Source organism: Falco peregrinus, chromosome 5 (genome assembly GCF_023634155.1).
Source record: "Falco peregrinus isolate bFalPer1 chromosome 5, bFalPer1.pri, whole genome shotgun sequence".
NCBI classification, from domain to species: Eukaryota; Metazoa; Chordata; class Aves; order Falconiformes; family Falconidae; genus Falco; species Falco peregrinus.
In genome coordinates this window covers 88596417-88622817 of record NC_073725.1, presented here as the reverse complement: position 1 = coordinate 88622817, position 26401 = coordinate 88596417, and the positions used below count along the sequence as shown (strand labels likewise).

At 55.8% G+C, this 26401-nt stretch overlaps 1 protein-coding gene across 1 annotated transcript in view; it reads left to right on the top strand.

Annotated features, from left to right (window-relative positions):
- Positions 1 to 26142, top strand: part of HS3ST6 (heparan sulfate-glucosamine 3-sulfotransferase 6) — a 40577-nt gene extending 14435 nt beyond the window's left edge. The window contains exon 2 of the mRNA XM_055805510.1: positions 25196 to 26142. Within this exon, the coding sequence (XP_055661485.1) occupies positions 25196 to 25814 (619 nt within the window). The 3' untranslated portion in view covers positions 25815 to 26142. The remainder of the gene's footprint in view (positions 1 to 25195) is intronic.
- The last annotated feature ends 259 nt before the right edge of the window (positions 26143 to 26401 follow it).

The following is a 26401-nucleotide window of genomic DNA, read 5'->3' as shown; positions in this document are numbered from 1 at the left end:
GCAAGATTACAGGCACTTGCAATCTTTTCCTCTCTGCTCAGTTAGCCCTCTGTGTTGGCTGTATGACTCTTGGCTTTGGCTAGAGCTCTTAATATTGTTTGTGACCTTCAGAAATTCGTGAAATTATTATTTGGGGTATAAATGTTGAGCATCTTTGAGAGACCAGCCAATGATTTGTAAGGATCACCCCTCCATCCCAGGCAGGTGGGGCTTTGGAAGTGCCTCTGTGGCTGTCCCAGCCCCATATATGCTATAGGGTCTGAACAGCCCAGCAGTGATCGGGGATGGTCCTGGGGGAGACTGGTCTCCTGCTCTAATTTGCACTGACCTGGCTGGACCAGTTTGAAAACAGGAGTGTCTATGCCAAACACTAGCAAAATCCCTGTCGGCTCCCTGGAGCAGAGCACGAGTAGATCCGTGGGACAAGGACATGGATCCTGCCACTGAGCTCGAACAGAGCAAGGGCTGATGTGCACCAGATCTCCTCTGGCTCCCACCAAACTGTGTAACTCAGCAGAGAAGCTGAGCTCAAACCATTTGCCTTGTAGCAGTCCTTCCTGGGAGAGAATTTGGGACCTGGGTCCTACAAGGTGCCACCCTCCTCCTGGCACTGACAGAGCCACGCATTATGTGGGGCGAGGGAGGAGGGGGATGTGTCTGAGGGGCTTGGGGGAATGCATCTGAAGGGCTTTGGGGATGAAGATAATAGAATCATTTAGGTTGCAAAAGACCTTTGAGATCATCAAGTCCAACTGTTAACCCAGGACAAGATAAAGGTACCTGAGATGCTCCTAGGGATGGGTCCTCAGGACAATGTTCTGGTGATTGCCCACTGCTGCATTGTCCTCCCTGGACGGTAGGAAGGACTCGGAGAAGCTGGGAGGACCATTGCAGCCCCCACTACCTTCAGGTGTCCCGATCTTCCCCATACAGCATGTCTACGGCCAAGTGTCTTGCCTTGGTTCCAGGAATGCTAGGAAGAGGCGAGTGTGGTGGAACGGACCAGTGCAGGAGGTGGATGGGGTGGTGCTGCCACGGGCTCGGGGCATGATCGGGGCGGTGGTGTAAGGGGCCAGGCTGGAGCAGGCAGGAACATGTGTCCTCTAGACCATCCCCGGTGTTCAGCCCCTTGTGAGGTTAGCAGCAGATTTTCTTCCAGAGTTTCCAAGAAGATCTGGAAGTGCCACTATAAGAGGGGAGGCGCTGACCACGTGCCAGGACATGGCCATGACCTGGGCAGGATGGGAGCGGAGAGGTTTGCAGCGCTGAGGACTTGTGCTCTGCCATGACCACCAGCCAGCTTCCCCGGCATGGGAGCCTGGGATCGTGCAGGCGTGGGGCTGGCGGTGCAGGTGATGCCACATCGCACCTTCCTGAGGGTCCCTGGTAGTCGGAGGGGCTGCCTTGTGTCAGCGCTTCATCTCTCCAGGAAAGCTTCTCTCTCTGGGAAGACACAAATTTGCATGACAGTGGGGAATCCGAGCTTTTGTTTGTTAGGGTCAAAAGTTTCATTTTCATCAAAGCAAGAGTTTGCTTTTTTTCTTTTCTTTTTTTTTTTTTTTTAATACAATGGGAGTGATGATCTTGCAAGTAAATTCTTGGATTTGGTTGGTCTTGGTGTTTCAAAACCAGGGAGGTTTTTCACAGAAAACAGACATTTGTGTTTTAGAGGAAAGGCCAGTCTTTTTGCTGCTTCTGAACCTCACCATCGGCTGTCAAATTCCTCTGTGGATGGTTGTAAAAACAGATATTGTTATATTTTCTCTGAAATACTTGCTACTTTGAACCAAATTGCATGCGGGGTTGTTGTGTGGCCCCTTCAAGGGCAGGTCCTGCCGACCTCTGTGCGGGTACCACGGGTTGGAGACCTCCTGGTCTGTGCTGCTCCTTCCCAAGCCGGGGGGACACCTCAGAAATTAACAAATTGTATTCTTTGGGTGATCTTGATTTTACAAAACCAAACAAACAAAAGTGCCCTGGTGTCCTTTGAGGGGAAAGGCATGGTAGGAGCAGAAATTTCAGTTACATGAAGTTGGAAATCTTGAATAATCCAAAAATAATGCAGGTTGCAGTTTTTGAAGTTCCTTGCTTTCCTTGCACAATGGAAGGGGGCAAAAAAAAATATCCGTGTATATATCCCGTTTTGAGGAAAATGAATTGTAAATAAGAAAACCAAATCCGAGTTAATTCTTCTTTTCCAAGCACAGCTCCATTCAGTGTTTTAAAAGTCGAGGGATTTAGGGATCTGGAGATAGCGTCAATGTTTTTTGGTAACAAGTACAAACTGTAGCGGGTTTTAAGACTTCAGAAGCTGTTTCTGATTAGTAACTTTTCTTTTGACAACTTTTTTTTTCTGTTTAGGAAAAAAGAATGGGGGAAAGGGCTTTTTGTAACACAGTTGGGCTAGGGATGGGGGGAAATCTGTTTGAAATATGCAGGGACCTGAAAGAAAATCTTGAGTGAATAATAAGTTTAACTGACCTTAAAATATCCCATTGCCATGAGGGATTTGAGACTAATACTTCAAATGGATTTTTGATGAGGCTTTCCAGGCTGTGGGGAATTGAATATTTTACCCAACACGTTTTCTGATCTAAATTTTCACAATAACTAGGAAAAATGACTCTGAAATGCCTAAAGAAGTTTTTACTTTGTTTTTGTGTTTTTTACTTTAAAGCTACTGCCATGCAGGGAAAAATCAATTTACTGGAAGGTGACTTTTTGGAACTTTTTTTTCTTTTTTTCTCAATGCTAAATTTCCTCCTAAAGCAGGATTCATCCTGACCACCAGCCTGTGTCCCTACATGGCATCCTTGGCTAGTAGCAGCTGGCGCTGTGGGATCCAGCGTGGCGTTACCCCTGTGCCCGCTGGGTCGTGTGCCCCGTGCTGGAACCAGCCTGGGGGCTCGGTGGGACCCTGGTGTGGTGGCCCGCTCCCCGGGATCCCTGTCCTGCCCTCTGTCAGCAGCAGGGCTGTGCTGGTGGGGGGTGCGTGGGCAGGCACCTGTGGGAGAAGTGCTCCAAAAGGGCAGGTCATCCTTTGCCGGGGTGCAGAGGGACCCCCAAATCCTGGGACAGAGCATCCCTGTGGTCACTCCTCTCTGACATGGAACAACAGACGCTTTCTGGGCTACCTTGCTGTCTGTCCATCCATCCATCTGAGAGGCCGATTCAATCAAAAGCAGACAGAGGGATGTCCCAGGACCAGCGGGGCTCCGTGACGGGCTCCATTCATTCCCCCCTGCCCTGGAAAACGAAGCCCGGGGTGTCATTAACACCCCATCCTGCCCTGCTCTGGCCCCTCTGATCCCGAGGCTTTCCCGGACCAGTCCCCGGGATTGTGACGGGAAACCTCCAGGCTCTGCCACTGCAGCAGGAGATCCCGGCCGCCAGCCAGGCACAAACCCACACGAGTTACGGCCATGCTGCTGTAAGAGCCGGGGAGCTCCGCAGCGCACATCGCTCTCACCGATGAGATGTTTGACAGAAGCTGCGATCCAGTTGGATGCTCTGGAGAAAATGGAGCTTTATCCTCTCCTGGCATAGTGTGACAGTCGTGTGGTCCTGCCCCAGCTCTGGCCAGTGTATCACTCTCTTTCTTATTTTGTTATGATTTTATTATTTTTTTTGTGTGTGCTATAGACCCGTGCCTGGTGCTGAGCCTCTCCAGCTGCCAGCTCCAGCAGAGCCACTGGGGTCCCCTCGGCGCAGGCATGTCCTGGTGGGTGGCTGGCCATCGGCAGGCAGCGGCTCTGCCCCGTGATGGGTTACGTGTACTTCTTCGGCGTCATTTTGACTTTAGTGATTATGAAAATAAGCTCGGTGGGCATGAACCAGACAAACACCCTACTTATGCTAGGAGATTAAAAATAGATCTATTTTATCTGCTGATCAGGTTTTGAGTTGGGGTGTCGAGGAATGGAACAGAGTGGTTTAGTGAGTGGTGTGAGCCTGGATAAATGCAGCATCGCTGTCAGCATCCCAGACATCTGGGTGGGCAGGGAGGGCGCAGGCAGCCGTGGCTCAGTGCCATCCTGTTCCACTGCCAGCACCTCTTTCCCTCCACCCCCAGCTTTATTTTGCTTTTATTTTTCCCATTGCAGCCACCCCTGGGTGTCCCAGCCTGTGGCCGAGCACAGCCTGGTGAGCTGCTGTCACTGGGAGGAGAGCTCTGCTGGTACCCCCCCGTTCCTGCCCGCACGGACCACCCCGGCTTCAAAGCCATTCCCCATCAGGGTCGCTGTGCCCGGCTGCAGCCCGGGGAGCCTGAGCGCCCTGCGGTGCCACCCTCAGCAGTGCTGACAGCCCAGGGCTGATTGCCATGTGCTCTGCATTTCCTCATCACACGGCGGGGTGGAAAACCCACGCTGAAGGGGAGGTGGTCCTGGTCCCTTTGCCCTGGGCAGGTCTCATCCCACACCAGCCGCTGGCATGCCGTGGGCTCACCCCTGCTGCAGCGTCCTAGTGGCCTGGGGGTCCATGGGCTGGTGGGACCCTGTGGATGGGGCTGGGACCCTGCAGCTCGTGGCGGTTCAGCAGGGTGCATCGGTGCGGTGTGCTGACGTGGGCTTGCGAAGCCAGCCAGCATGAGCCCGGTGTTTGCAACTTCATGGTGCTGCTGTGTGTGGCTTTTTTGGGGTGGGGGGACCCGATGGGTCTGCAGGTGGGGTTTCTGGCCAGATCCTCCAGCATCCTCCTTCACAACATCCCCTGCATCCCTGGAGGCTTTTAAGCTGGTGCTTCCCAAGCTGTGGCTGTGGCACAGAGCAGCGAGTTGCTCTGGTGCTGGAGTTTGTGCTGGTGCTCCCCAGCAGCCCTTGACTGGCTTTGGAGCTGCGTGACACCAGAGTGTGGCTCCCCAGTTTCCAGGCTCCTCTATTTCCAGGCTCCCCTTCCTCTGCAGCTGCCAGCATGAGGGGGAACAGAGCCTGACTGGGGGCATGAAGCTGCAGGGGATGGGGGATCAGCCCGGCGGGTGCCTTCTGCACATCACCAACTGCAGAGATGAGGACAAGGATGCTGGGGGAAGACATCCCACGGGTGGGGGGGGGCTGTGGTGGCACCCCAGAGGCTGAGTCAGTGAATGAGGGGGGCCCTGGGAAATGCTCCTGTCAGCTCGTAATGTCCCACCCTGCATGAGTCCAGCAGCAAACAAGCTCCCAGTGTCCTCCCAGCTTTTACAGAACAGCTGGAGTTCCCAGGCGTGCCGGCCGTCAGCTGAACGTGCCTTGGGAGGAACGCCTCTTGGCCTCCCGCCGCTCAGCGCGCTCCAAACGGCCCCACATTTTTCCTCTGTTACATTCAAAAAGGGGAAGAAAGAGGAAATTGTGGTCCCACGGCAGCCGCCGGGGCTGGGGAGCTCCCCCCACCTCCCAGGAGCACGCAGACCCTGTGAGGGTCCTGCTCGCTTTCCGCCGGCACGGCTACCGGGACCGCGGGCTCCCTGGTCCCTGCTGAGCAGGTGGTGCTGCTGGAGCCCTGGGATCGTTGCCTTGTTCCTGACTGGTGTAGCACGGCTCTGGGATCTGGCCCTTGCTCTGCCCGGCTCGTGGCTGTTTGTAACAGAGATGCTGTTCGGTGCGTGTGTGAGCGTGGGTGTAGCTCTGCTGGGGGTGAAAAGACCAGTCAATTCAGCCGGGGGGGGGGGGCTGGGGACCCGGCCAAGGGACACCGGTGGACCAGTGCGCTGGTGTTGGCCAGCAGTGGGCTGATCTGGCCCACCACGGTTATTTCAGCATCAGCCGGGCATTCAGCACTTCTCTCCGTGCTGCTGGAGGAGCCGGTCCTGGCTGCAGAGGTGGGAGGTGGGCTCCCATCCCCCACACACGGGCTGCAGGGAGGCCAGGCTGTGTCCCGCCAGGCAGGAGCACATGAAGCTGTTGCCTTTGTGGGTGCTTGGGTGCTTGGCATGGGTGCTGGTCGTGCTGGGCTTCGGCACGGAGTGACTTGTTGGCTGTGGTTGCTGACTGACAGGACAGGGATGGTGGCAGGAGACCTGGGCTGCCACTGGGTTCGTTTTATGTGCCTGGTGCTCGCTGTCCCCATCAGCTGTGTAGGACGCAGTTTCCGTGCTGTTGATGATTTCTTAGGCTGGGTATTAGCAGACAAGAGCCCAGATAGTGCTGCTACGCTGGCTATGTCCTCAGCTGTGGTTTCCAGTACTTTTCCTTATCCGTGGCTGTTCATGAACCCTTTCACAGCAGGACCATCAGCTGCTGCAAGCCTTGATGCTACCAGTACTTTAAATACAGCCTGTTTGCTGGTAACAGCCCTGGTGTGGGCTTGGTTCCAGGTGTCGTCGGGCTCTGCAGCCCAAACTCACCATCCGAACCTCCACTGTAGCCCCCAGCCACTGCAAAGCCCCCGGATGCTCCCCCCTCGGGCTGGCTATCAGGAGCAGCTGCCAGGGATGCGGGGATCGATCTGTCCGTCTAGCTGCACGTCCCCATCCATCATCCCTCTGCCCATCCATCATCACCCAGATATTGAAGTATCTAGTGAAGGATGCTAACGCAGTGATGCTGAAGGAGATGAGGAATGGATTCAAACTCCTGGCTGGTGGACATACTGCTTTCCTTCTCAGCCAGGTACATCAAATCCTTCCCAGTGCTATGTGAGTGGGTAAGCGAGTGTCCCTGTGGTCCTGTGCTGGGAACCTGTGGGAACGTGGTTCTTCCTTTTTTGTGGCTCCAGAGTGCCAGGCAGCTGTGGTCCTCCCATGTTTTGCAGCTGGATCTGACTCTCTGTGGACCAAGAGAGTTTTGTGCTGCGGCAATTGGCTTGCAGGTCCTTGACAGAGGCGGCCAAGGTGGCTGCCAGCCTGACTGCAGCTGGTGCCTCAGAGGAAAAATTAAAGCAAAGTTAAAAAAATGAGCTGGGTTAAGAGAAAGAGCTGGGCTCTCACCTTTCCCGGGAGTTACTGGGTGTCTGGCTGCAGCCCAGGGGAGACGGTGTCAGTCCCAGGCAGCCTTGGTCTGTGCTGCCACAGAATCACTTGCTGTGCCTTGCTCCCTCCCCGCTCTGCCAGGCTCCGAGGACGGAGAGCCCCTGGTGCTTACGGAAACATTTTACTGCTGATAAATTTAGGGGGAAAAGCTACAGGCTGTGAGTAAACAGCTGAGTGAGGGGACACACATGGGGCACCCCACTAGTGCCCCGGCCCCTCTAGTCCTGTCCTGGGGAGATGCCCTCCGAGGATGGGCTGCACCTGGAGCACAGCCGTGGTGTTAAGACACTGGAGAATCCACACAGGCAGCCCTTAGTATGAGCTCACCCACGTTATGAGATGCAGGACAGCCCACATCAGAGGGCTGGCTGCTGTGACACTGCAGGGTTGCCTGTGCTCCTTGCCCCAAATCAATGCCTGGGAATGAGGGGCAGGGTGGCTTTTGGGGGAGTGGCGGTGGGGAGCTGCTGGCGTTTGCAGCCCGAGGCTCCTGCTCCCACAGCCAAAAGCGGCTTGAGGGCAGGCAAACATTTCCTCCTGCCCCACCTCGGTGGTCTTGGCAGAGACGTGGTGGTCTTTGGGCTCCTGAGGAGCCGCTGCTCTTGTAAAAGTGAGGCAGGGTCCGGTCTGGCTTCACAGGGGCAGCTGGATGGAGCCCTGAGCATCCCTGCGGGGCTGAACCTTGGGCAGTCCTGCTGCCTTGGCAAACACCGGTGGGATGGCGTGGGCTTCCCCAAACACTGGTGGGATGGCGTGGGCTTCCCCAAACACAGGTGGGATGGCGTGGGCTTCCCCAAACACAGGTGGGATGGTGTGGGCTTCCCCCAAACACAGGTGGGATGGCGTGGGCTTCCCAGCAGTCTCTGATGCCCAGCCCTGGTCTGGACCATACTCGCCGATGGAGGCATTGCTCTGCTGTAGCCAGGAGAGGGGCAGCTCACTGGGGAGGGGGCTGAAGGTCTGGGTGCCCCAGCCAGGGCTGGGCAGCACCTTGGGGGCTCAGCCACAAGCTGTGGAGGTGGCAGCATGCTGGCACAGCTGTCAGGGGAGAGCCACCTTGGCTGGTTGCTGACTTCCTAATTTTCAAACGTAGAAATGAAAAGCAGCCTATTGCTTCCTGGAAGCACATAAAAGTTGATGACTGGAAACAGCACAGATTAAATTAAGTGTGTGTTATTGTCACTGCATCAGTGGAAAAGGCGGTGCAAGATTTACTCCCCTCCTCTTGCAGTGCGAGATGAAGAGCAGCTTTCTGCTTCTGCCAGCTTCCACACCAACCTCCGCTGCTCCACTGGCCACCACCTTCCGAGGGCTTAGGACTGTCTGAAATACATACAATGGCACATAATAACTTGAGAGCAAATAAAGTCACCTTTGAATTCCTCTTCCCACTTTCTGAAGCCCCCAGCCTGGGGCTTTGCAGAAATGCCCTTTCTCTGCCGTGGCTCCACTGCCCTGCTTTGCTGGGGCTGGGTGAGACCCTCCTGTGCTGCCCTGCCTGCTCCAGGGTCAGCGCTTTGCCCAGCATGGGGGTCTTTTCCCATCAGGAAGAGAGGCTGTGGCGGCGAGACATGCTAACATCATGGGCTGGGGTGTGCTGGGATGCTTGCTCATTTTTTCCCTTATGAAAAAGGCAGTCTGGGGACAAACCAGCAGTGGGCTGTCCCCAGAGGCTGGCGTTACCCTGGGGTGTGGGGTCGGGGCTGTGACCCTTAGGATTTCTGGCCTGGCTGCTGTTAGAGCTGATGGCCAAGCCCTGGCAGAGTCCAGCCCCTGGCTCCGGGGACGGCTTCCCTGCTCGCAAGTGCAGCTCTGCCCGGCGCGGTGGGCAGGGGCAGCTGCCGAGAGGGGCTCTGCCCAGGGAGCTGCTCAATAGGAAGATTGTTGAGGGTCCTTCCAACTTCTGCAAATGAGATTTAGTTGCAAGGAGTGTATTTCTCCTTCCTCTTCAATGCTGCCTGCCCAAATGCCCTGGTACTGAGTGGGACCCGGGGAGCCTGAAGCCCAGCAGAGCAATCTCATGGTGGGGCTGGCGTGGACGGGGCTGGTGTGGATGGGACTGCTGGGTTTTGGGCTGTGCTGGAGGTGCCTTCCCCTGAGCCAAGGGCAGTGGTCAGGGTCGCAGCTGCTGCTCAGCCACAGCTTTTCATGGAAATGGGCAGACTTCCTATTTTTGATCCTTGTCCTCCATCAAATCTGGCTGGAATTGGCTGGTGGGATCAGACGTGGCTGGGGGAAGAGGGGCAGACAGCTTGGCGGACAGGCAGACAGACCGTGTGATTGCTTAAGCCACATTTCCTTAGGAAACCAGGCTAAAAATAATCAAAATCCAGTTCTTTCCCACAAACAGCTCCGGTTGCCATAAACCGATGCTTTTCCAGTGAAGAAATGTTTTGTTAGAGAATTCCCAGTTGTTCCTGCTGGAGGGAGGGAGGAAGGGAGCACTGATGCTGGGGTGGGAGATCTGAACCTGTCAGGGCACTGGGGGCTCACCCAGTGCCGGCGATGGGGAGCTGGGAGCTGCTAGGGGCTCAGCCCAGGCATGAGGCCGGAGAAACCCCCGCATCCTCCAAGCCTTCCTGATGGCTCTGCAGCCCTTTCTCCAGAGCTGGAGAAACAGCTTCATTTTTTTGCAGCAAAGTGCGTAATCCACCCACATCTCCCTCCTCGGCGGGGGATTTCCTTCGCCTGGGGACCAGCTGAACCGCAGGGCGAGGGGGGGGGGGAGGGCGAGGGCGGGCTGCTGTCCCACTGGGCACCCAGCAGCATCTCCAGCATCCCGAAGCCTTGCTGTCCGGGCTTGGCTGGATTTCTGAGGCTTTTCCCTTATCTGCAGAGGAAACAGTTATTAGCTCCCATGTGACAGGCTGCAGATTGGGGAGGGAAGTCCTGCACACACATGGAAGTGGCTGAGCAGGTTGTCAGGGAGAAGAACCATTTGGCAGCTGTTCCAGGACCGCAGGCTGCACATCGGGGCTCCTTTCCCGATTCCTTTTGCCTGTCTCCTGCTGGCGTTTTGGCAGATGCCGCAGGATGGGATGGCACGGAGCAACTCTGGATGCGTGAACAGTGAGGGCTCTCATCGCCATGCTCCAGGGTGAAGCTCGGCCCTGCTCTTTGCTAGGAAACAGGGCTTTTCCTGATAGAAAAAAAAAAAAAAAGAGCTAAATTTGTTTCCCATCTTCCCTCAGGCTGTATTACAAATTTGACACAGATGGGGAATCTTTTGTTTCTGTGGAAAACTGGATGCATTTTCCATCCCAACAAGAGCAGCATGACAGCATTCGACCCGAGACAAACAGCAAACAAACCATATTTCTGTTTTTTGTTTTGACAGAGGTGGGGAGGGGGGATGAGTTCCTCTAGCTCAGAGCCGTCGTGGGCTGTAGGACAGCTTTGTGGGGAGCCCAGAATGGCTCCGTGGTGGCACCAGCTGGGTGTGGAGATGGGTGACCATTACAAGGGGGTTTTAGGTCAGAGTTTCCCTGGGCAACCCCCAAAGCCAGGGAGGGAGGCTACAAACTGCAGCATCACTGCTCAAACTAGAGGGTGCAGGGGCTGGGCTGATGGACGCTATTGTGACCACCACTCCGGGGAAGGGGAAAACGAGGGGATGGTTTGCTCTTGCTTGGGGGCTTTTGGGCACCCTCTTGGCTTTGCTTTCCAGCTGCAGGTGGAAACCTCACTGCTTTCAGGTGTCATTCTGGCTCCCTCACCCTGCTTGGCCAGGGAAGGCGGCAAGGAGGAGGGCTGGACAGCCCTGGCTCCATCCCTGCATCCTTACAGGCAGCTCTCTCGAGGGGTTGGCGGTAACCGTCACCTTTGGATGGGTTAACCCGGGGGTAACCTGCTGCTGGCCGGAGCTGCTGCCTATTCCAGGCTGTCAGGCAGCATGCATGCGCGTGCAGCCGTGCCTCCTGCCAGGGCCAGGCAGGCAGCAGCCCAGCGCTCGCCTGCTCGAGCTGTCAAAGGCATTACAGCAGCGCTGGGGACATGGGACGGCCGGATCCTGCCTGCAGCCCAGCCGCGGCTGGGGGCCGGAGGGTCTGCGATCGGGGCGTTGCTGCCTCAGCACATTTCTGCCCCTTCTGCCTGTGCGCAGCTGTGGCGTTGCTGCCCCCCGTCCCCCCCTCGGCAGGCAGCCCCCTGCCCCACACCTGCAGTGGGTCCTGGGGCCGCACGCCTGCGGGACATCTGCTGCCTGCCCCGAGCCCCCCAGCAGCCCCGCGGAGGGTCCCTGCACGCCAGCCGAGGGCTGATGCTGCAGATGCTGCTGCTCATCTGCCAGCTATTGAACCCAGCCCAGGCACCCGCAGAGGTCTGTCTAAATTCAGGTAATTGCGCCAATATGGTGCTTTTTCTCCCTGGGGCCAAACTCTACAGCTTGTGCATCACTTTGGGCTGTTTCTTGAAGCTGCTGCTTGCTCAGAGCAGAGCTGGGCTGGTCCAGCACCACGCAGCGAGGGCAGGATTGGCCCTGCTGGCTCCGGTCCCCCCTGGCTGCAGGCAGCCCAGAGCATCCTCCAGCTCAGAGCCCGGCGCTGGCGGCAGCTGCTGGCAATGGGTGCCCAGCGCAGGAGGGGGTTGATGCTGCAGGGTTTGGGGCCATGGTGCAGGGGCAGTGTGGGGGATGCTCCCAGCAAGCCGTGGCGGTGGCAGGCTGGGATGGAGGCGGGGGGGAGCCAGGGCAGAGTGAGGCACCCGCTCAGTTCTCCCCCTTCGGAGGGCTGGGGTCGGCGGGTGCGGGATCCCATCCGCAGGGGGATTGAGGTGTGCGGTCGCCAGTGATTTCGTGAGCGTTAGGTTCCCAAATACCTATGTGGATCCGGCCAAGAGAGCTTAAAACTGTCACTGGAAACTGTGCTGATGGATCCCCACGGCTTTGTTGCAGACCTCAGACCTGGCTCTAGTTCATGAGTGAGGACTGATTTATGTTTCCTTAGGTAGAAATGAGACAGTTTTGGATACGTTTCAGAACGACTCGTGGTTAGTTTGAAGCTGAAGCTTTGAGCAGGGCTCGGTGCTTGTTCAGCAGGGGAGAGCCAGACTGGGAAAGCATTTTTGCAGAAGCCTGCATGAAGTGTAGTCGGTGGACTCACCACGTGCTAGATCGGTGCACGGCGGCGGGAGGGATGGTACTCTGATGGCAGGGTCGGGCTCTTGCCTCACACGAAGCATCTTTGATTTCTAAGTCATCAGATCCAACCGGTGCAATTTTAAACTGGATGTGGAAGGTGCTGTGGGCAGGAGAATTATATTAAAATTGCTTTTGTTAAAGCAGTTGAATTTGCTTGGTTTAAAATACGGGCTGTGTGCGTAGCTTCTGCTTCTTGATTTACCTACTGGGGTAGGACCCGGGGTCCTCAGGCAGGAAGTGCAGGGAGAGCCTCGGCAGCATCATGGCAAGAGCTGTGCCTGCTGGGCATGGTCCTGGCTCGTCTTCTCCCAAAGCTGTCCCAGAGGAGCCATGAGAGGACCCTCAGCTCTCGCCCTGGGCTCAGACCCCCTCTCTTCAGCCCTTGCCGAGTCCGTGTGCCATTGTGCACCGTGGTGCTGGGGCAGGGGAGCTGAGCATCCCAGGGGCATCCCAGGGAGGGCTTTTTTCTTGATCTCTTCTACCAGCTGCATTTTCCACTGGCTGTCCAGTTTGAAGCCCAGTCCAGCTCTCCCTTCCCCTTGATCCCCCTCTTTCATGGGGCAGACCCAATACCCTGTGCTGTGTTTGGGTACACTGGTTCCAAGGTAACTTCTGGTGGGTTTATGTGTCAGACTGTGGGGGTTTATGGCCAATTCATTACTCTGAAACGCATTAATTGTTTTCTAATGAGCATCTGACCCTTGGTGATGCCAGCAGGACCTGGTGGCCATGGGACATAGCTTCTGATCCGAGCTCTGGTCCTGGAACCAAAAAGTTCAAAGTAGCCGGTTTTGTCCATTTAAAAGAGGAGAAAATGCAAAACAAAGGCTTGAAAATGTTAGAATGAGTTACGTTAAATGTTGTGAGCCAGGGGGGCAGAGCTTTTCTGTTCCCTGAAAGCTGCTGGGGGGGTCCCTTCCTCACCCCGCAGCCCGGTTGGGGTGGCTGTGCAGGAAGAGTGGATGGAGGAGGACGAAGAGCGCAGTGGCAAAGGGTTTTCTCCTCCCCAGAGCACATGCCAGAGGGGGACAGCCAGCCCTGCCAGTGGTGGCCTTGGAGCGGCCATCTGGAGAGCCCGACAGCCCCTTCCCCATCGCTCCGCGAGGGTCCAGGCTGGGGCTGGGCAAGGCGGCAGGGCCAGCCCCATACTGAGATCAAATAAACACAAATACACTGAAATTATTCATGGCTCTGGGGACTTGTCTCGATGCCTCGTCAGCATCTGCTAATCAAATCAAAGCAGCTGTCAATTTGCCGGCCAGCGGGAAGGTCTCGCTCTGGCAGACATGTGTGGATTCCTCCTTTCTTCCTTCCTCACGCGGGCTCCCGCTGCTCCTGCACCTGCGACGGGGCTGGGATGGGGTGTCCGACGTGGGGCTGCTGCCTGCGCACCCTCCCCAGGGCTGCCCCTCACCTGCACCCCACCACCGAGGCAAGGATGGATCCCGGGGACCCATCGCTGCAGAGCGCGGCGCAAGCCCTGCCACCAGCACTGTGCCATGGCTAATTAGTCTGAGCTAATTAGCTGAGAGCTTGTGGCTTAGGCTGGCACTGCTCAGGGGCTGGGACTGCCTACAGCCGCTGTCCCCCAGGCCATGGCACTGCGTGGCAGCCAGGGGATGGATGCACTTGAAATATTGGAGGATTTTGCCTCAAATTTGAGTATCGCAGCTCCTCGGTGTGGCAGGCACTGGCATGCAGCTGCCAAAGCCCCGCAGGCAAATGCAGAATTATAGACGACCCTCTTTTTTCTTCTGTCCCCTCCCCAAAGCAGCAGATGCTGCTGTACTGTGCGTGGGGCTAAGCTGTGGGAGAGAAAACCACCCTCTGCCCCTGGGCACTGTGGGATCGGGCATCACCCATGGGGACAACCCTGCGCCCCAGGAGCTGCCGTGGCAGAGGCGAGCGTGGCTGCAGTGCTCAGTGCATGGTGCGGGCACGGCTTTTCCACCCCTGGAGTATCCAGACAGGGTCTGGCTGTAGTTTGGCTGCATGGGGTGAGGCAGAGCTGTGGGGGTCAGGAAGGAGGTGCTGGGGTGCTGTGCTGCTCATGCCATGACCTGCGGGTGCAGTGCCAAGGGGAAACCTGGTCTTGGTGCCCTTGTGCCTTCTCATTTGTCTTTTAGGAACTGGTTTTAACTAGGATGCTCTTCCTTTTGCCCAGTTGAGTTTCAGGAAGTGGAGGAATTCCCATCTCTGCTAGCCACGTAACTTTAAACCTGAAAAAAAGAGATTTTGTGGGCTTTTTATGTCCTTCCTGTGCTGTCCTCCATCTAGGTGGGAAACCGGGAATGATCAGCCCATTGCTGCAAGAGGATAATTTAGTGAAAAACGATATGTATGTTTTTTATTTGTAATTGAAAACAAAGACCTTATAGTTACAGTGATCTCAGGGATTTTTTTCTGTTTTTTTAAACAGCAATAGATTTTGCATCTGAACAGCCTGCCAGAAGCGCTCCGCCTGCCTGGAGTGCTCAGGCTGGGAACAACTGGTCTGTAAAAAATAGCTGGCTATTGGAAGTATATAAGTATGCATTAATCGTGTTATGCCCGCCCGAGCAGTGTGTGCATTGCAGTCACTGGGTTAGCAGGGTGCAGAGCAGCAGACAGGGGTCCCTTCCCCTCCCCAGGCTGTCGTGCCGCAGTGATGCAGAGCCCCTAGCCCGGCAGCCCCGTGTAGCTTTAAAAGCAAATTTTTCCTTATTTATTGGAGCACCCAAGGATCCCAGTTATCAGAGGTATAAAATTTGTCACCGGTGCCTCTACTCTGGTTGCAGAAGAGCATAATTTGTGTTTCCCTGTGCTCAGACACCAAGTCAGGTCATAAAACACAAGATGCATGGCGAGGGGAGGGAGTATTTAAAAGGCTGATTCCTCTGAAAGGTGTAATAATCTGCCGGATTACTTGCTGGGGTGGCTGCAGGAAAATTTACTGCCTTGGAAAGAGATTATCAGCAGCCGCTGCTGCCAGCAGATTTCTTCCTTTTCTTTTCTAAGAGGAAGGAAGCTTTTCATTGAATTCCTGCTGCTCACGCCCGCCAGCGATGCCCCCACCTCCCCCAGCCAAACCACATCAGTTCTCAAAACTTAGAAGGGGAAAAAAAATATCCAGACGATGCCAATTTTTATCCTTATCTCCCCATTCAGGTGTGAGCAGGAAATTCAAGCCTGCCTCTGAAATATGCTGGTGTGAGCTTACACGCGACCGGCACCTTTCCTGCTCGGAGGCGGAAGGTGCTGAGCGGCAGAGGGGGGTCGGGTCTCACCGCAGAGGCTGGGTCTTGCTCCCGAGGCAGAAAGAGGAGGAAGCATGAACCCTCCCCGGTGCAGGGCTCCAGGAGCATCTCACCAAGCCCCCGCTGCAGGAACAGGCTTTGCATGGATGGCACTGGGGCTACCTCTGCTGCGAGCCAAGCAGGGACCCCGACCCTGAGCATCTCCTCCTGCGACCAGGGACAAAAGCCCAGTGTCTGCATCCCCCAGCCCAGGCAGAGCCGAGCCAGTCCTCAGTGGAGAATGGAGCTGGAGCAGCTTCCCAGGCTGGAAATCAGGGCCACTCATGCACCGAGTTTGCAAGTCCTCCCACGGTGCCCCCACCCATACGTTGGAGGGACCAGACCGGGGGCTTGGCAGGGGCGTGCGGGGGGGTCGGTTTTGTTTGATTTCATTCCCCTGGCAGGAGGAGGGTGGTGACAGGCCGGGGCAGCTAACCCCTTTAATTGTGTGCAATGAAGGCTGACAGTGCCGAGGCGCAGCCTTTAAAAGGGGTACTGAACCTTTAATTCCTGAATAAATCATCTCCAGTCTGTTGCTCCTTCATCTGCAAGCTGTTTGAGCGCGGGTACATATTCACTGCTGGGAAGGGTCATTTGGAGATCAGAGCCCTCGATTGACCCGGGTCACAGGCAAGACACCTGCCACAGGCTGTCCCCACGCCCCCGGGGCTGCCGGGACTCGGGAATCAAAGGGACACCGGGACCGAGCTGGGAGAAGGGGATTTCTAATTGCTGCCACGCAGACGTGCTTCATTCCGGAGGGATGGAGAGGGCTGTGCGTGCCCGCTGCATCCCTGCCTCGCGCCAGCCTCCCACCAGGCTGGGCATGTGGCAGCCCACGCTCTCCGTGGGGGTTTGGGGATTTTAACATAGGAGGAGAGGAAACGGCCTCCAGTTGCGCCAGGGGAGGTTTAGATTGGATGTGAGGAAGAAATTCTTTACTGAAAGGGTGGTGAAGCACTGGAACAGGCTGCCCAGGGAGGTGGTGGAGTCACCGTCCCTGGGGGTGTTCAAAAATTGTGTAGACGTGGCGCTTAGGGACATGGTTAGTGGTGGCCTTGGCAGTGCTGGGTTAACGGTTGGACTTGATGATCTTAAAGGTCTTTTCCAGCCTAAACAATTCTGTGATTCTGTGATTTGTGTTGCTATTCTGTTTCTCACCAGTTTTAACCCAGCCAGCGGGTTCAGCTGCTTTTTCACTAATGCTTCTTCAAAACACGTCTTTGCTTGTCGCCAGCAAAACATTGCTCCTGGGTTTGCTTCAGGTCCCCCTCCTGCAGCTGAGGGCTGCGGCCAGCACCGTCCTGCTGTCACTATCTCTGGGTGAGCTCTGGGGGTAGCAAATGTCCCCATGGACTGTGGGGTGCCCCATTCTTGTTCCTGTAGCTCTGGGCAATGGCTCTATCAGCGAGCAGGAGTCCCAGGGTGGCCATGGCTTTGTGCCTTGGCCAAGGGGCACCACACTGGGCAAGAGCATAGTGCTGGCTGTGAGGGGTCTGTGGCAGACATCAATGTGGAGCTCAGCTGCTCTGCTTTTGGGGTGACCTCGTGCATTATAGCTCCACAACAGAGAAGGGACCGTCTCTGAATCCCACAGATGCTAACAGAGGCCAAACAGCCTCTTTCTCCTGCACTGTCGCTCCTGAGCAGGGAAGGAGCTGTGCCCTTATTAACTCTGATTTCTGTTCTTCATAATCATATGCTGTTATGTGCATTCAGTGAGAGCCCTTTGGCCTTAACGACCCCACTGGAATAACCAAGCAAAGAAAAAAAACCTTCAGGGCCTTGAGCTGCCCATAATTGCAACCCCCAGCCATAAACATGAGCACGATTGCGATGCAAATGCCGGGCAGTGGAGGGGAGCTGGTCTGGGTCTGCGTGGGAGCAGGAGTGGGTGCCGGGGCTGCAGCTGCCCTGTGGTGTTGGGAGGGGGGGAACAGGCTTTTTCTCACCTTCCTGCTGGGGACTTGGGGTGTACAGGGGTCTGGGTGGCTTTTGTAGATGAAGCAAAGCAGCCATGGTTTCCCAGATGGCCCCAGTCATCTTATCAGGGTTAATAACTGGGTATCGGGTGACTTGTGAAAGCAGCCGCTCCATTAGAAATGCTAATGTTGGCTTCAGCTTCTCCCCTTTCCCTCTGTCTGCATCTCCCAGATCTTGATGCTAAGTCAAACACAAAACTTTCTAGCTCCTGGCCCTTCCTGGAGCCCCCCAGCAGACCCCACTGCTGCCTCCCTCCTGCTTTGCAGCCCTTCGTTGGATGAAGCAGCTGGGCTCTGCAGCCATCAAAGGGTCTGTGGGGCTCGGACCCCACGGGGAGCAGCCCTGGGCAGCAGCACCACCCAGCCCATCGCATCTCCCTTCTCCTCTGGGCTTCTCTTGCCACCTGACCTGGCTCAATCCCAGCCCAGGGACCCCATCTCCCATGGTCTGATGGTGGGAGAGCTCTTGGGTCTTTTGCATTGGCTGGGGACCCTCCAGCCATGGTCCTGGGCTGCTGCCTTGGCCAGAGGCTGCTGCCCAGGGATGCTCCAGCTGGGAGCGGGGCTGTGCAGCACCCGACAAACCTCGGTGATCTTTCACGTATCAGGCTTTAATTAGGAGCAGGGGGCTGGGGGGGTGGAAAGGAGCATCAATAAATTATCTTCCTTATTGTTAATTGACGTGTCTCAGAGTCAGCTGATCGTTGAGCCAAGGGCTTGGCTCCCCTTCCAGGCGCATCACAGGCTCGTTACTGCCATCATTAGCATATTCAGGTTTCCCTGCTTAAAGCCAATTAGCTCCTGGCCAGGCCTGGTGGGGAAGCCGTGGCCTCATTTGCACATTTTTGAATTGGTGAAAGAATCAAAAATAATGGAGGCAGGCCTGGGATGGAAAGCGCCCGGGGGGCTCTGCCTGCTGGGGAGGCACTGGCAGGACTCCTCCGAAGGGGCGGCAGGGAAGGAGAGGGGGAATATCGCAGTAATTAGGAGTAAAAAGGAACATGGTCTAATTTGCTCCCGGGCGGCTTGTTGGTGGGTGCAGCCTTCCGTGCCTTGTGCTGAGGTTCAACAGATGCCCGGGTGCTTCCTCCGGGAAGAGGAGGGGACGAAGGGGACAGGGGTGGGGGGTAAGCACGGCTGCCCACATGGGTCCCCCACCCCGCTTTGGGGACCGGGCGTCCGGGATGCCCCCCAGCAGCCGGGAGTCTCCTTGGCGGTGCCGAGAGCAGGGACACAAGGCTGGATCCGTCCCTCCCGACACCCTATCCCCCTCGCTGCCTTCTCGCATCTTCCTTCCCAGCAAAGGTGCTGCTAATTTGGCTGCCTTGAAGGAAAAGGCTGGTATCTTATAGTCTACATAACTGGTTCCAGTTTAACAACTTCATAGCTGCGGTGCGGCCACAAAGGCAGCCTTGTCCTGCCGGGTGAGATAAGCCTGTTGGAGCGATTCATATGCAGATCCGGGTGGTACTGGGTGTCTGCTGGGAGAGGATAAATCTGTCCCAAGCCTTGTCCCCCTCTCCTGGTTCCAAACTGTTTTACATTTACACAAAAAAGGTTCTGTCCCCCATTGAGCCCAGTCCCGGGCAGGCTGTCACCCTGCCTTTGAGAGACGAGGTCCCCTGGAACCGCAGCCGGACTCCCTGAGTGTCCCCTGCCCAGACAAGGCTGGGCTGGGCGGGTGAGCGGAGCTGTCACCGGCGCTAAGCTGGGCTCTCCCGGCCCGTTTTGTCCCCCACGTCATCCCGTCGCCCATCTTACCGCCTTGAAAGAGTCACTTCTTTGGCCCGGCAGAAAGCTCTCAACCATATCCCCTCCAGCAGAAATCCCCTTGCCTTTCACTTGCTTTTGTCGGGGCTTTTTTTTTTTTTTGTCAGCGCTTGGGGTTTTTTTAATAATAATGGAGAGGAGCTTTTTCTCCCTTTTTTCTTCCACTTTTGGTGATAACTGAGAACCTGCAAGCCCTGATCTGGAGGGCACCCATCACCCACGCCTGGGGTTTATCTGGGATTTTGGGGCCTCCCTTCACACTCCTAGCACAGCTTGGACCTGCATCTGTGCTAAAGATACTGTAAAGTAAAGATACTGGCACCTTTGGGGGGGGTGGGTTGCGGACAGAGCCTGTCCTGCACGTGAAGCAGCCGCGTGAGCAGCTGCCATGGGTGCTAACGCAGGGATGCTCTCGGGCTGGAGACTTATTTATCAGCAATGCTGTCCTCTGGCAGGCGCAGCCATTACTTTGTGCTCTCAGCTTGGTGCTGGGAGGAGTTCTCCTTCGTCTGCAACAAAATCATCCTCGAGCTGAGGAATCATGAACCAATTAACCCTGGAAAGTTATGTCGGCCCAGCTTTTTGAAGTCTGCTTTGATTACCTGCCTGCTATGGCTGTTAATCTGTATTTAATGCAGCTTTCTGCATTTTTATCAGGGCTGTAAGTTATTGCACTTTGCTACCCCAACAGAGGAGGTAATTAATCTAAACGAGGGCCCCTGGGAGCACAGCCGTAATCTGCAATTTCCCATTGACTGTAATAGAGGGAACATCCCGGAGAGGTCCAGCAGCCCTTGGAAATGCACCTCGGCTGAGAGCAATTAGGGGATGTTCCAGATGTGAGCATGTTGGCTCAGCCCTCAGTGACTGGTAAGCGCAGCCCCAGGTGGTGCTGAGCTGCCCGTGGAGGGTACTGGGTGGTACAGCAGTGGTCCCAGCCTCTGGGCAAGTGGGTACCACGGCTTGGAGGGTGACAGGAGGATGGGGATGGGTCTCTGGGGTGGGTGGGAAGGAAGGCTTGGTGAAATGGTGAGCGAAACGGCTCCCAGCAGGCTCTGAGATGAATGGTGGCGTTTTTCATCCCTCTCTGTGATTTTGCTAATTTCTTTAAACATTAACAGTTTCACATGTTGAGTATTTCTACATAGGAAATCCCACCACTGACGCCTTTCAAATGCCCGTTGTCTTACTAGTTATTAAAACCTGAAATTTACCAGCTTAATAGAAAGGTAAAAGAGTTTTATCCCTCCTCCTGGGCACATGGTATCCTCTTGAAATACAAATTCCCTCCAGAGCTGTCAGGGCACTCCCCCGTTGCAGTGTCACGTACCTGTAGGTGATGCTTAGCATTCCCAAGGCGTTCTCGTAAGGTCAATAAGAATTAACTGTAAATTTAATTAAAGTTTCCAACGCTTGTGCTAAAGTGGAGCATAACAGAAGCCTGGTCTGCTCTTTGCCAGTTTAAGCCAGATCTGAAGGGAGACAGGGGTTATCAATAATTAACTGGAGTAATTTAGGGGAAAGTATTAGGGAGTTAATGAAAATGTGAAATAGTGTAATTATCTTGCAAGTAGCTGGGAGTGATTGAGCTGCTGAGGAAGAGGAGGTGCAGCACGATTAACTGCTCGGAGGCTGCAGGTCCCGATGCGGTGCTGGGGTGATGCTGAGACCCAACGCCCCCGCCACGCCCCACCCCGACTCCAGCAGCCGGTGGCTCCACACTAACCTGGTGCAGGATCAGGAGTGTAAAGCCAAGTCAGCGGCGTCCGGCCCGTGGCGGGTCGTGCACCTTTTGCTCCCATCAGAAACAAAGCTGTAGATGTGTTGGAGCCCGTGTGGGCGTCTGCCTAAGTGCTGGCTTGCAGGGCGTACGGTTCGGATGGACCAGCCTTGGCGGGGTTTTGCATGGGACGTCACTGCCCTGATGCTGTCCCTGCTGGGGGGCTGAGTGGGGGACTGTGCTGGTGGGGGGCAGGCCTCTGCACCCCGTCACCACGCACAGGAGTGGCTCGCTGCTGCTCCAGCAGCACCTGTGCAGAGCTAGGAATCCCTGCCCCAACATGGGCTTCTATTGAAAATTCTATTTTAATTGCATTTTAATTAAGCCTAGGATGGTGTGGTTGGCTTTAATTGAAGTAGGTGCAGTTCCTGTTTCCTGAGAAGCCCTGGGTCAGCAGGATGAGTGCAAGGAAGGTGCTGGTACTGCTGGGTGCGGGTCTCCTGGGCTGCCTGCAGTGAGGGGGTCCCGGGGGGTCCTGGAGATCCCTCTGCCCCACAGGCCCCTTAGGGGTGGCCTCGGCACCATGGGGCTCAGCCTGGCTCTTGTCTCTGCAAAAAGGAAGAGGCAGGGTAAAACGGCTTTTATTAAAATATTTTGGCAAAACCTTTGCTGGGGTGTCAGGCTCACATCGCTTTCGTGGTCGCTGTGCCAGTGCTCGTGGAGAGCACGGCTGGCACAGAGGGGGCTCATGGGTTTCCTCTCCAGTTTCCATCCTCAGGAGCACCAGGATGGCAACTGCAGCAAACCCAAACCATCGTGTTTCACAAAAGCTGAGCACAACTGTGGTTTCCTGAGCCACGCTACAACTAGTGCTGGTTTGTGGAGCTCAGGCTGAGAAAAGCGGTATTTTGGTTTAACGTGGACTCTCCAGGATCTCAGATCACTTCATCCCAAGTGTTTGCTGTTTGATAATAAACATTTTATTGCCCATTGAGGAGAGGGACTGTTTTAGGTCTTAAGCCCACGTTTGCTGAGAGAGGGTTTTGGGTGGGCACGCGGCACAGGGAAGGAGCCGTTTTGCTGTGCAGAAATCCTGGTGGCATCCGGGGAAGCGCTGCAGAAATGCTTCAACAAACCACCCAGCGAAGCTGTGTGAAGCAGCCTGGCAAACCCCGTGCCAGGTTTCTGAACATAATTAGAGTTAAACATGCTTTGCTGGCTCGGCATGTGGCAGAAAGCCCAAGCAGCAGGTTGGAGGTGTGCTAACAGTGGCGTTCGGAGGTGGGCGATCAGTTCTTGCTTGGCTCCAGGCAAGCGTGGCAGGGGAAGGGCTGTAGGGGCCTGATCGTCATTTGGGAAGGTGCTTCCCAGTGGGAACCCTGCCAGTCAGCCCCTCCGGTGAGCGTGGTTGTTTGGGGCTGGGGGGAAAAGGTGCTGAAGAGGTTGGGGGAAACCACCCATCACTCCCCCAGGATGCGTGTGCCCCAGAGGGCATCCCCCTGCCTGGGGCACTGCTGCTGCCAAACAGAGAGGCTGGGCAAGGATGCTGGGGTGAGAAGTAGCTCTGAAAATGCTGGCACTGTCCAAAAACAAACAAACAACAACAACAAAAAAACACGGGGGGTAAAAAGCCACAAATGGCTTTTGCCTCTTGTTTGGGGGAGGGAGTTGTGCGGGGCCCAGCATCACTCACAAATGCTTTTAATAAAGTGTTCTTTCCTGCGTCCAGAGGAAAAAAACCCAGAAACCTCAAGCTTTTTCCCATTACATAAGGAACAGATGCTGCTGGGCAAAGCCCTGGGTTCCCCACAGCACAGCCCTGGCTGCAGTGTGGCCCGTCCCCTCCTGCCCTGGGACCCCACTCCCCGCCTGTCACAACTCTCCGGTGCTGCTGCTCCCAGCAGTGGGATGGGGATCCCTGAAATACCCCATCATGTCCTGAAGTGCCACAGCCAAGAGCCAGCCCTGCTGCCGGACCCAGTCACAGCCTGGTGGGAAGGTCCATCCTCGTCCTCCCGCTCTGGCAGCGTTCCTGCAGGGATGCTCTGGGCAGGATTTGGAGCTCTCCCTGCCCTTAATGTGGGTCAGCTTGGCCTCGAACGAGCGATGTTAAATAAACTTGCCTGGGTGAGGGAGGAGAGGTGTATGGGGGCGTGTGGGGGAAACCCCTCTCCTTTCTGGTGAGCCTCAAGGGACACAGGATGGAGCAGCCCCAGGGGTGCAGGGGAGGTCTTGGGGGGAACCGTGAGTTTTAAAACCTGAATTCTCCCAAGTTCAGGCAAAACAGAAAGTCTTTGTAGGAAAAAGTCTGTCCTGTCCCCACCCTTTCCTTTTGGTTAGGTGAAATATCTCGGTTAGACTTGATTTTTTTTGCTTTATTTTACCTCTTTTCACAGTCGATATTCTGGTATTAGTACGTTTTCCAAAAGACTTCCTGATCCCTGGAGCTTGTCCTGGGATGCCTCCATGTGTGGAGCAGCTTAGGCTGGATCCCCATTGCTGACCCAAGCGATTTGATGTCAGCATGGTGGATGTTTGTTGGCTGGATGGCTGTAGGCATTACACAGCAGCTCCTACACAAGCCAGGTCATTGCTTGGTGCCTCAGTTTCCTGTTGGAAACAAGCACTTGTCTGGTTCAGTTCCCTGCCATCTGCTAAGAAAAGTCCTAGGTGGGAGCAAAGGGCGTGCTTATTCTCTGTATGTATTGTATGTATTTCTGTGTACAACTGGACGTGTCATTTTTATTTCAAAAGAGCTATTGAAGTGGTTTTGCCATTTCCCAAAGGATTAAGCAAACCTCTGAAAACCTCGTGTCCCCTCCCTGTGGGACAGCAGCCTCCTACCTGGGACAGACCCAGTGCAAGGACAGCCACCCTGGTCGGGTGGGCAGCAGGGCTGAGCCCCTGGCACCACAGCAGAAGGCTGCTGGGCTCCGAGCAGAATGGCATTGCGGCCCAGCTTTCAGCAACAGGCTCCTCTGGTTTACGTGGCGGCATTGGGGGGGCGTTGGGGGTGTGTGCATGTCACCCCAAGCACGATGGAGGGAGCGGGGACCGCAGCTTGTGACAGCATGGAGGAAATGAAGCCGTTTCAATCCCAGATGAGCCCCATGAAGAGTGAGCTCCAGCTCTACATCCATGTGGGATCCATTGGCGAGGGTTCCCGTGCAGGGTGCGGTGGGAGTGAGCTGGTAAGATGTGGCTGGGATGCAGCAGCACGTGCTGCCAGTCCCCCGGCACATCTGCACTGTCTGCCAGCAAGGGAAGCCGTGGGAGCAGCAGCTCAGAATGGCATTGCATGGTGGGGAGCCACGCTGGGGGCTGCGCCCGCGGGGACCCCTGAGCTGCCTCCCAGCTGGCCCCACAGTCTTGGCTCAGGAGGCTCTGCCCTTGGTTCGGGAAGCCAAGCTGGGAAAGCCAAGTCCCCTTTCCACCAGGATGGCTGGAGGGGACGTGTCCATCCCTAAGAAGGGGGATGTGAAGGACTCTGGGCAGGTGCCTGTGCTGGTGGCAGGGGCAGCCTGTTCTGCAGCCCCTGGCTCTCTCCTAGGGTGACATGCCTGGGTAATTTCTTCAGCAATTAATGCCTCATTAAAGTGCACAAGGGAACAATCAAGGCAGTGAATTTTACACAACACAATAGCTGGGCCCTGAGAGGTTTTCTGTTTTTGTAAACTGTCTTTTTCTGGCCTTAACTGCTTGCTGTCTGGAGGCAGAGGAGGTGGGAGCCTTGGTGGGCATCTCCAACCCCAGCTGCTGCTCGGGCTTAGCCCCAGTGGCTGCACAGCCCCGTGATGAGATTTTCCTCTTTGCAACCCTATGTGGTAAGTTGGCACCTCTGGGACATGTAAATCGGTCTGGAGGCTGGGATGAAAACCAGCCCCGTCCCAAAACGTGCGTGCCAAGATGCCAGTCACCACCACTGAAACTCAGTGGGGTGGAGGAGGAGGAGGCAGAAGGGTTTTCCAGGTCTGGAATGGGCATTGTGAGGAACGTCTGAAGGGGACTTAAAGCCTGCAAGTGCCCTCTGGACAGTGCTGCTGGCTGGACAGGGTGACAGGGAGTCCCCTTCTTGGGGACAGACCATGTCGGGGGCGAAGGGCAGGCTGAGATGAGATGAGCAGAAAGGAGAGACCTGGGCATGGGTGCTCCTAGGAAGGCTTTTGGAGACGAGGAGATGAGTGGTGGGGTGTGACAGGGCAGTGTTCCTGGCTGGCAGGAGGGGAAGGAGAGAGGTGGTCATGGTTGGGGAGCCCCTGGGCTTTTCTGGCCAGGTTTTGGGGCTTGCTCCTGCTTGTCCCTGTCGCGGCATCAGGTTGGAGCAGCTGTGCCTTGAGCCCTGACCGTGTCCCTTTCTCTCCCCAGGAGCCTGATGCCGCGGACACTGGAGGGGCAGATCACGATGGAGAAGACCCCCAGCTACTTTGTCACCAAGGAGGCTCCCCGGCGCATCTACAACATGTCTCGGGACACGAAGCTGATCGTGGTGGTGCGCAACCCTGTCACCCGCGCCATCTCGGACTACACGCAGACGCTCTCCAAAAACCCCGCCATCCCCAGCTTCCAGGCCCTGGCCTTCAAAAACATCAGCACGGGACTGATTGACACAAGCTGGAGCGCAGTGAGGATCGGGATCTACGCCAAGCACCTGGACAACTGGCTGCAGTACTTCCCCCTCTCCAAATTCCTCTTCGTCAGTGGGGAGAGGCTTGTCAGCGACCCAGCTGGGGAGATGGGTCGTGTCCAGGACTTTCTGGGTCTCAAGAGGGTGGTGACAGACAAACATTTCTATTTTAATGAGACCAAGGGCTTTCCCTGCCTGAAGAAACCGGAGGGCAGCAGCAAGCCCCGCTGCCTGGGGAAATCCAAGGGGCGGCCGCACCCTAAAATCGACGTGCAGGTGGTCCAGCGCCTGCGGGAGTTTTACAGACCCTTCAACATGAAGTTTTATCAGATGACAGGGCAGGACTTTGGGTGGGACTGAGCCATCCGTAGGGCATGCTGCCGTGCTGGGACCTGGTCTGCCCAGCAGTGTGTGGAGCCAGGACCGCAGTCCAGGGATGCTGGTGGCTGCCATGGTCCAGGGATGCTCATGGCTGCTGTGGTACAGGGATGCCCGTGACGGCCCCACCAGCAACCTCCTCCCTTCGTTCTAATTTATATCAGGTCTTTTCTGGCAAGAAATGGACACTTCTGGAGTAGAGAGAAATATTTAAGAAATAAAAATACAGATGACCCCTCTCCCCTCCCCGACCAGATTAAATATTCTTCCATATAAATCTTGCTAATCTGTATTAACCGTGACCGTTCTGGGTGGCAAGTGGAAGGGTGTGAGTGTGTGGATGGGAGCGTGTGGGGGTGATGGCTGTGCCATCCACAATAAAAGCTTTGGAAACCAGTTGGTGCCTGGGGCGTGCAGCCAGTGGGTTTTTGCTAAATCAAATTCTGGTGCTGAGCGCAGGCATGGTCTGCCGTGGGGAGGTGGGTGAGGCCGTCCAAGCAGCAGACCCCAGGCGTGGGGTACGTTTTGCAGACAGAAAATAGTCTGCAGGAATTTCCTAGTTAAAAAAA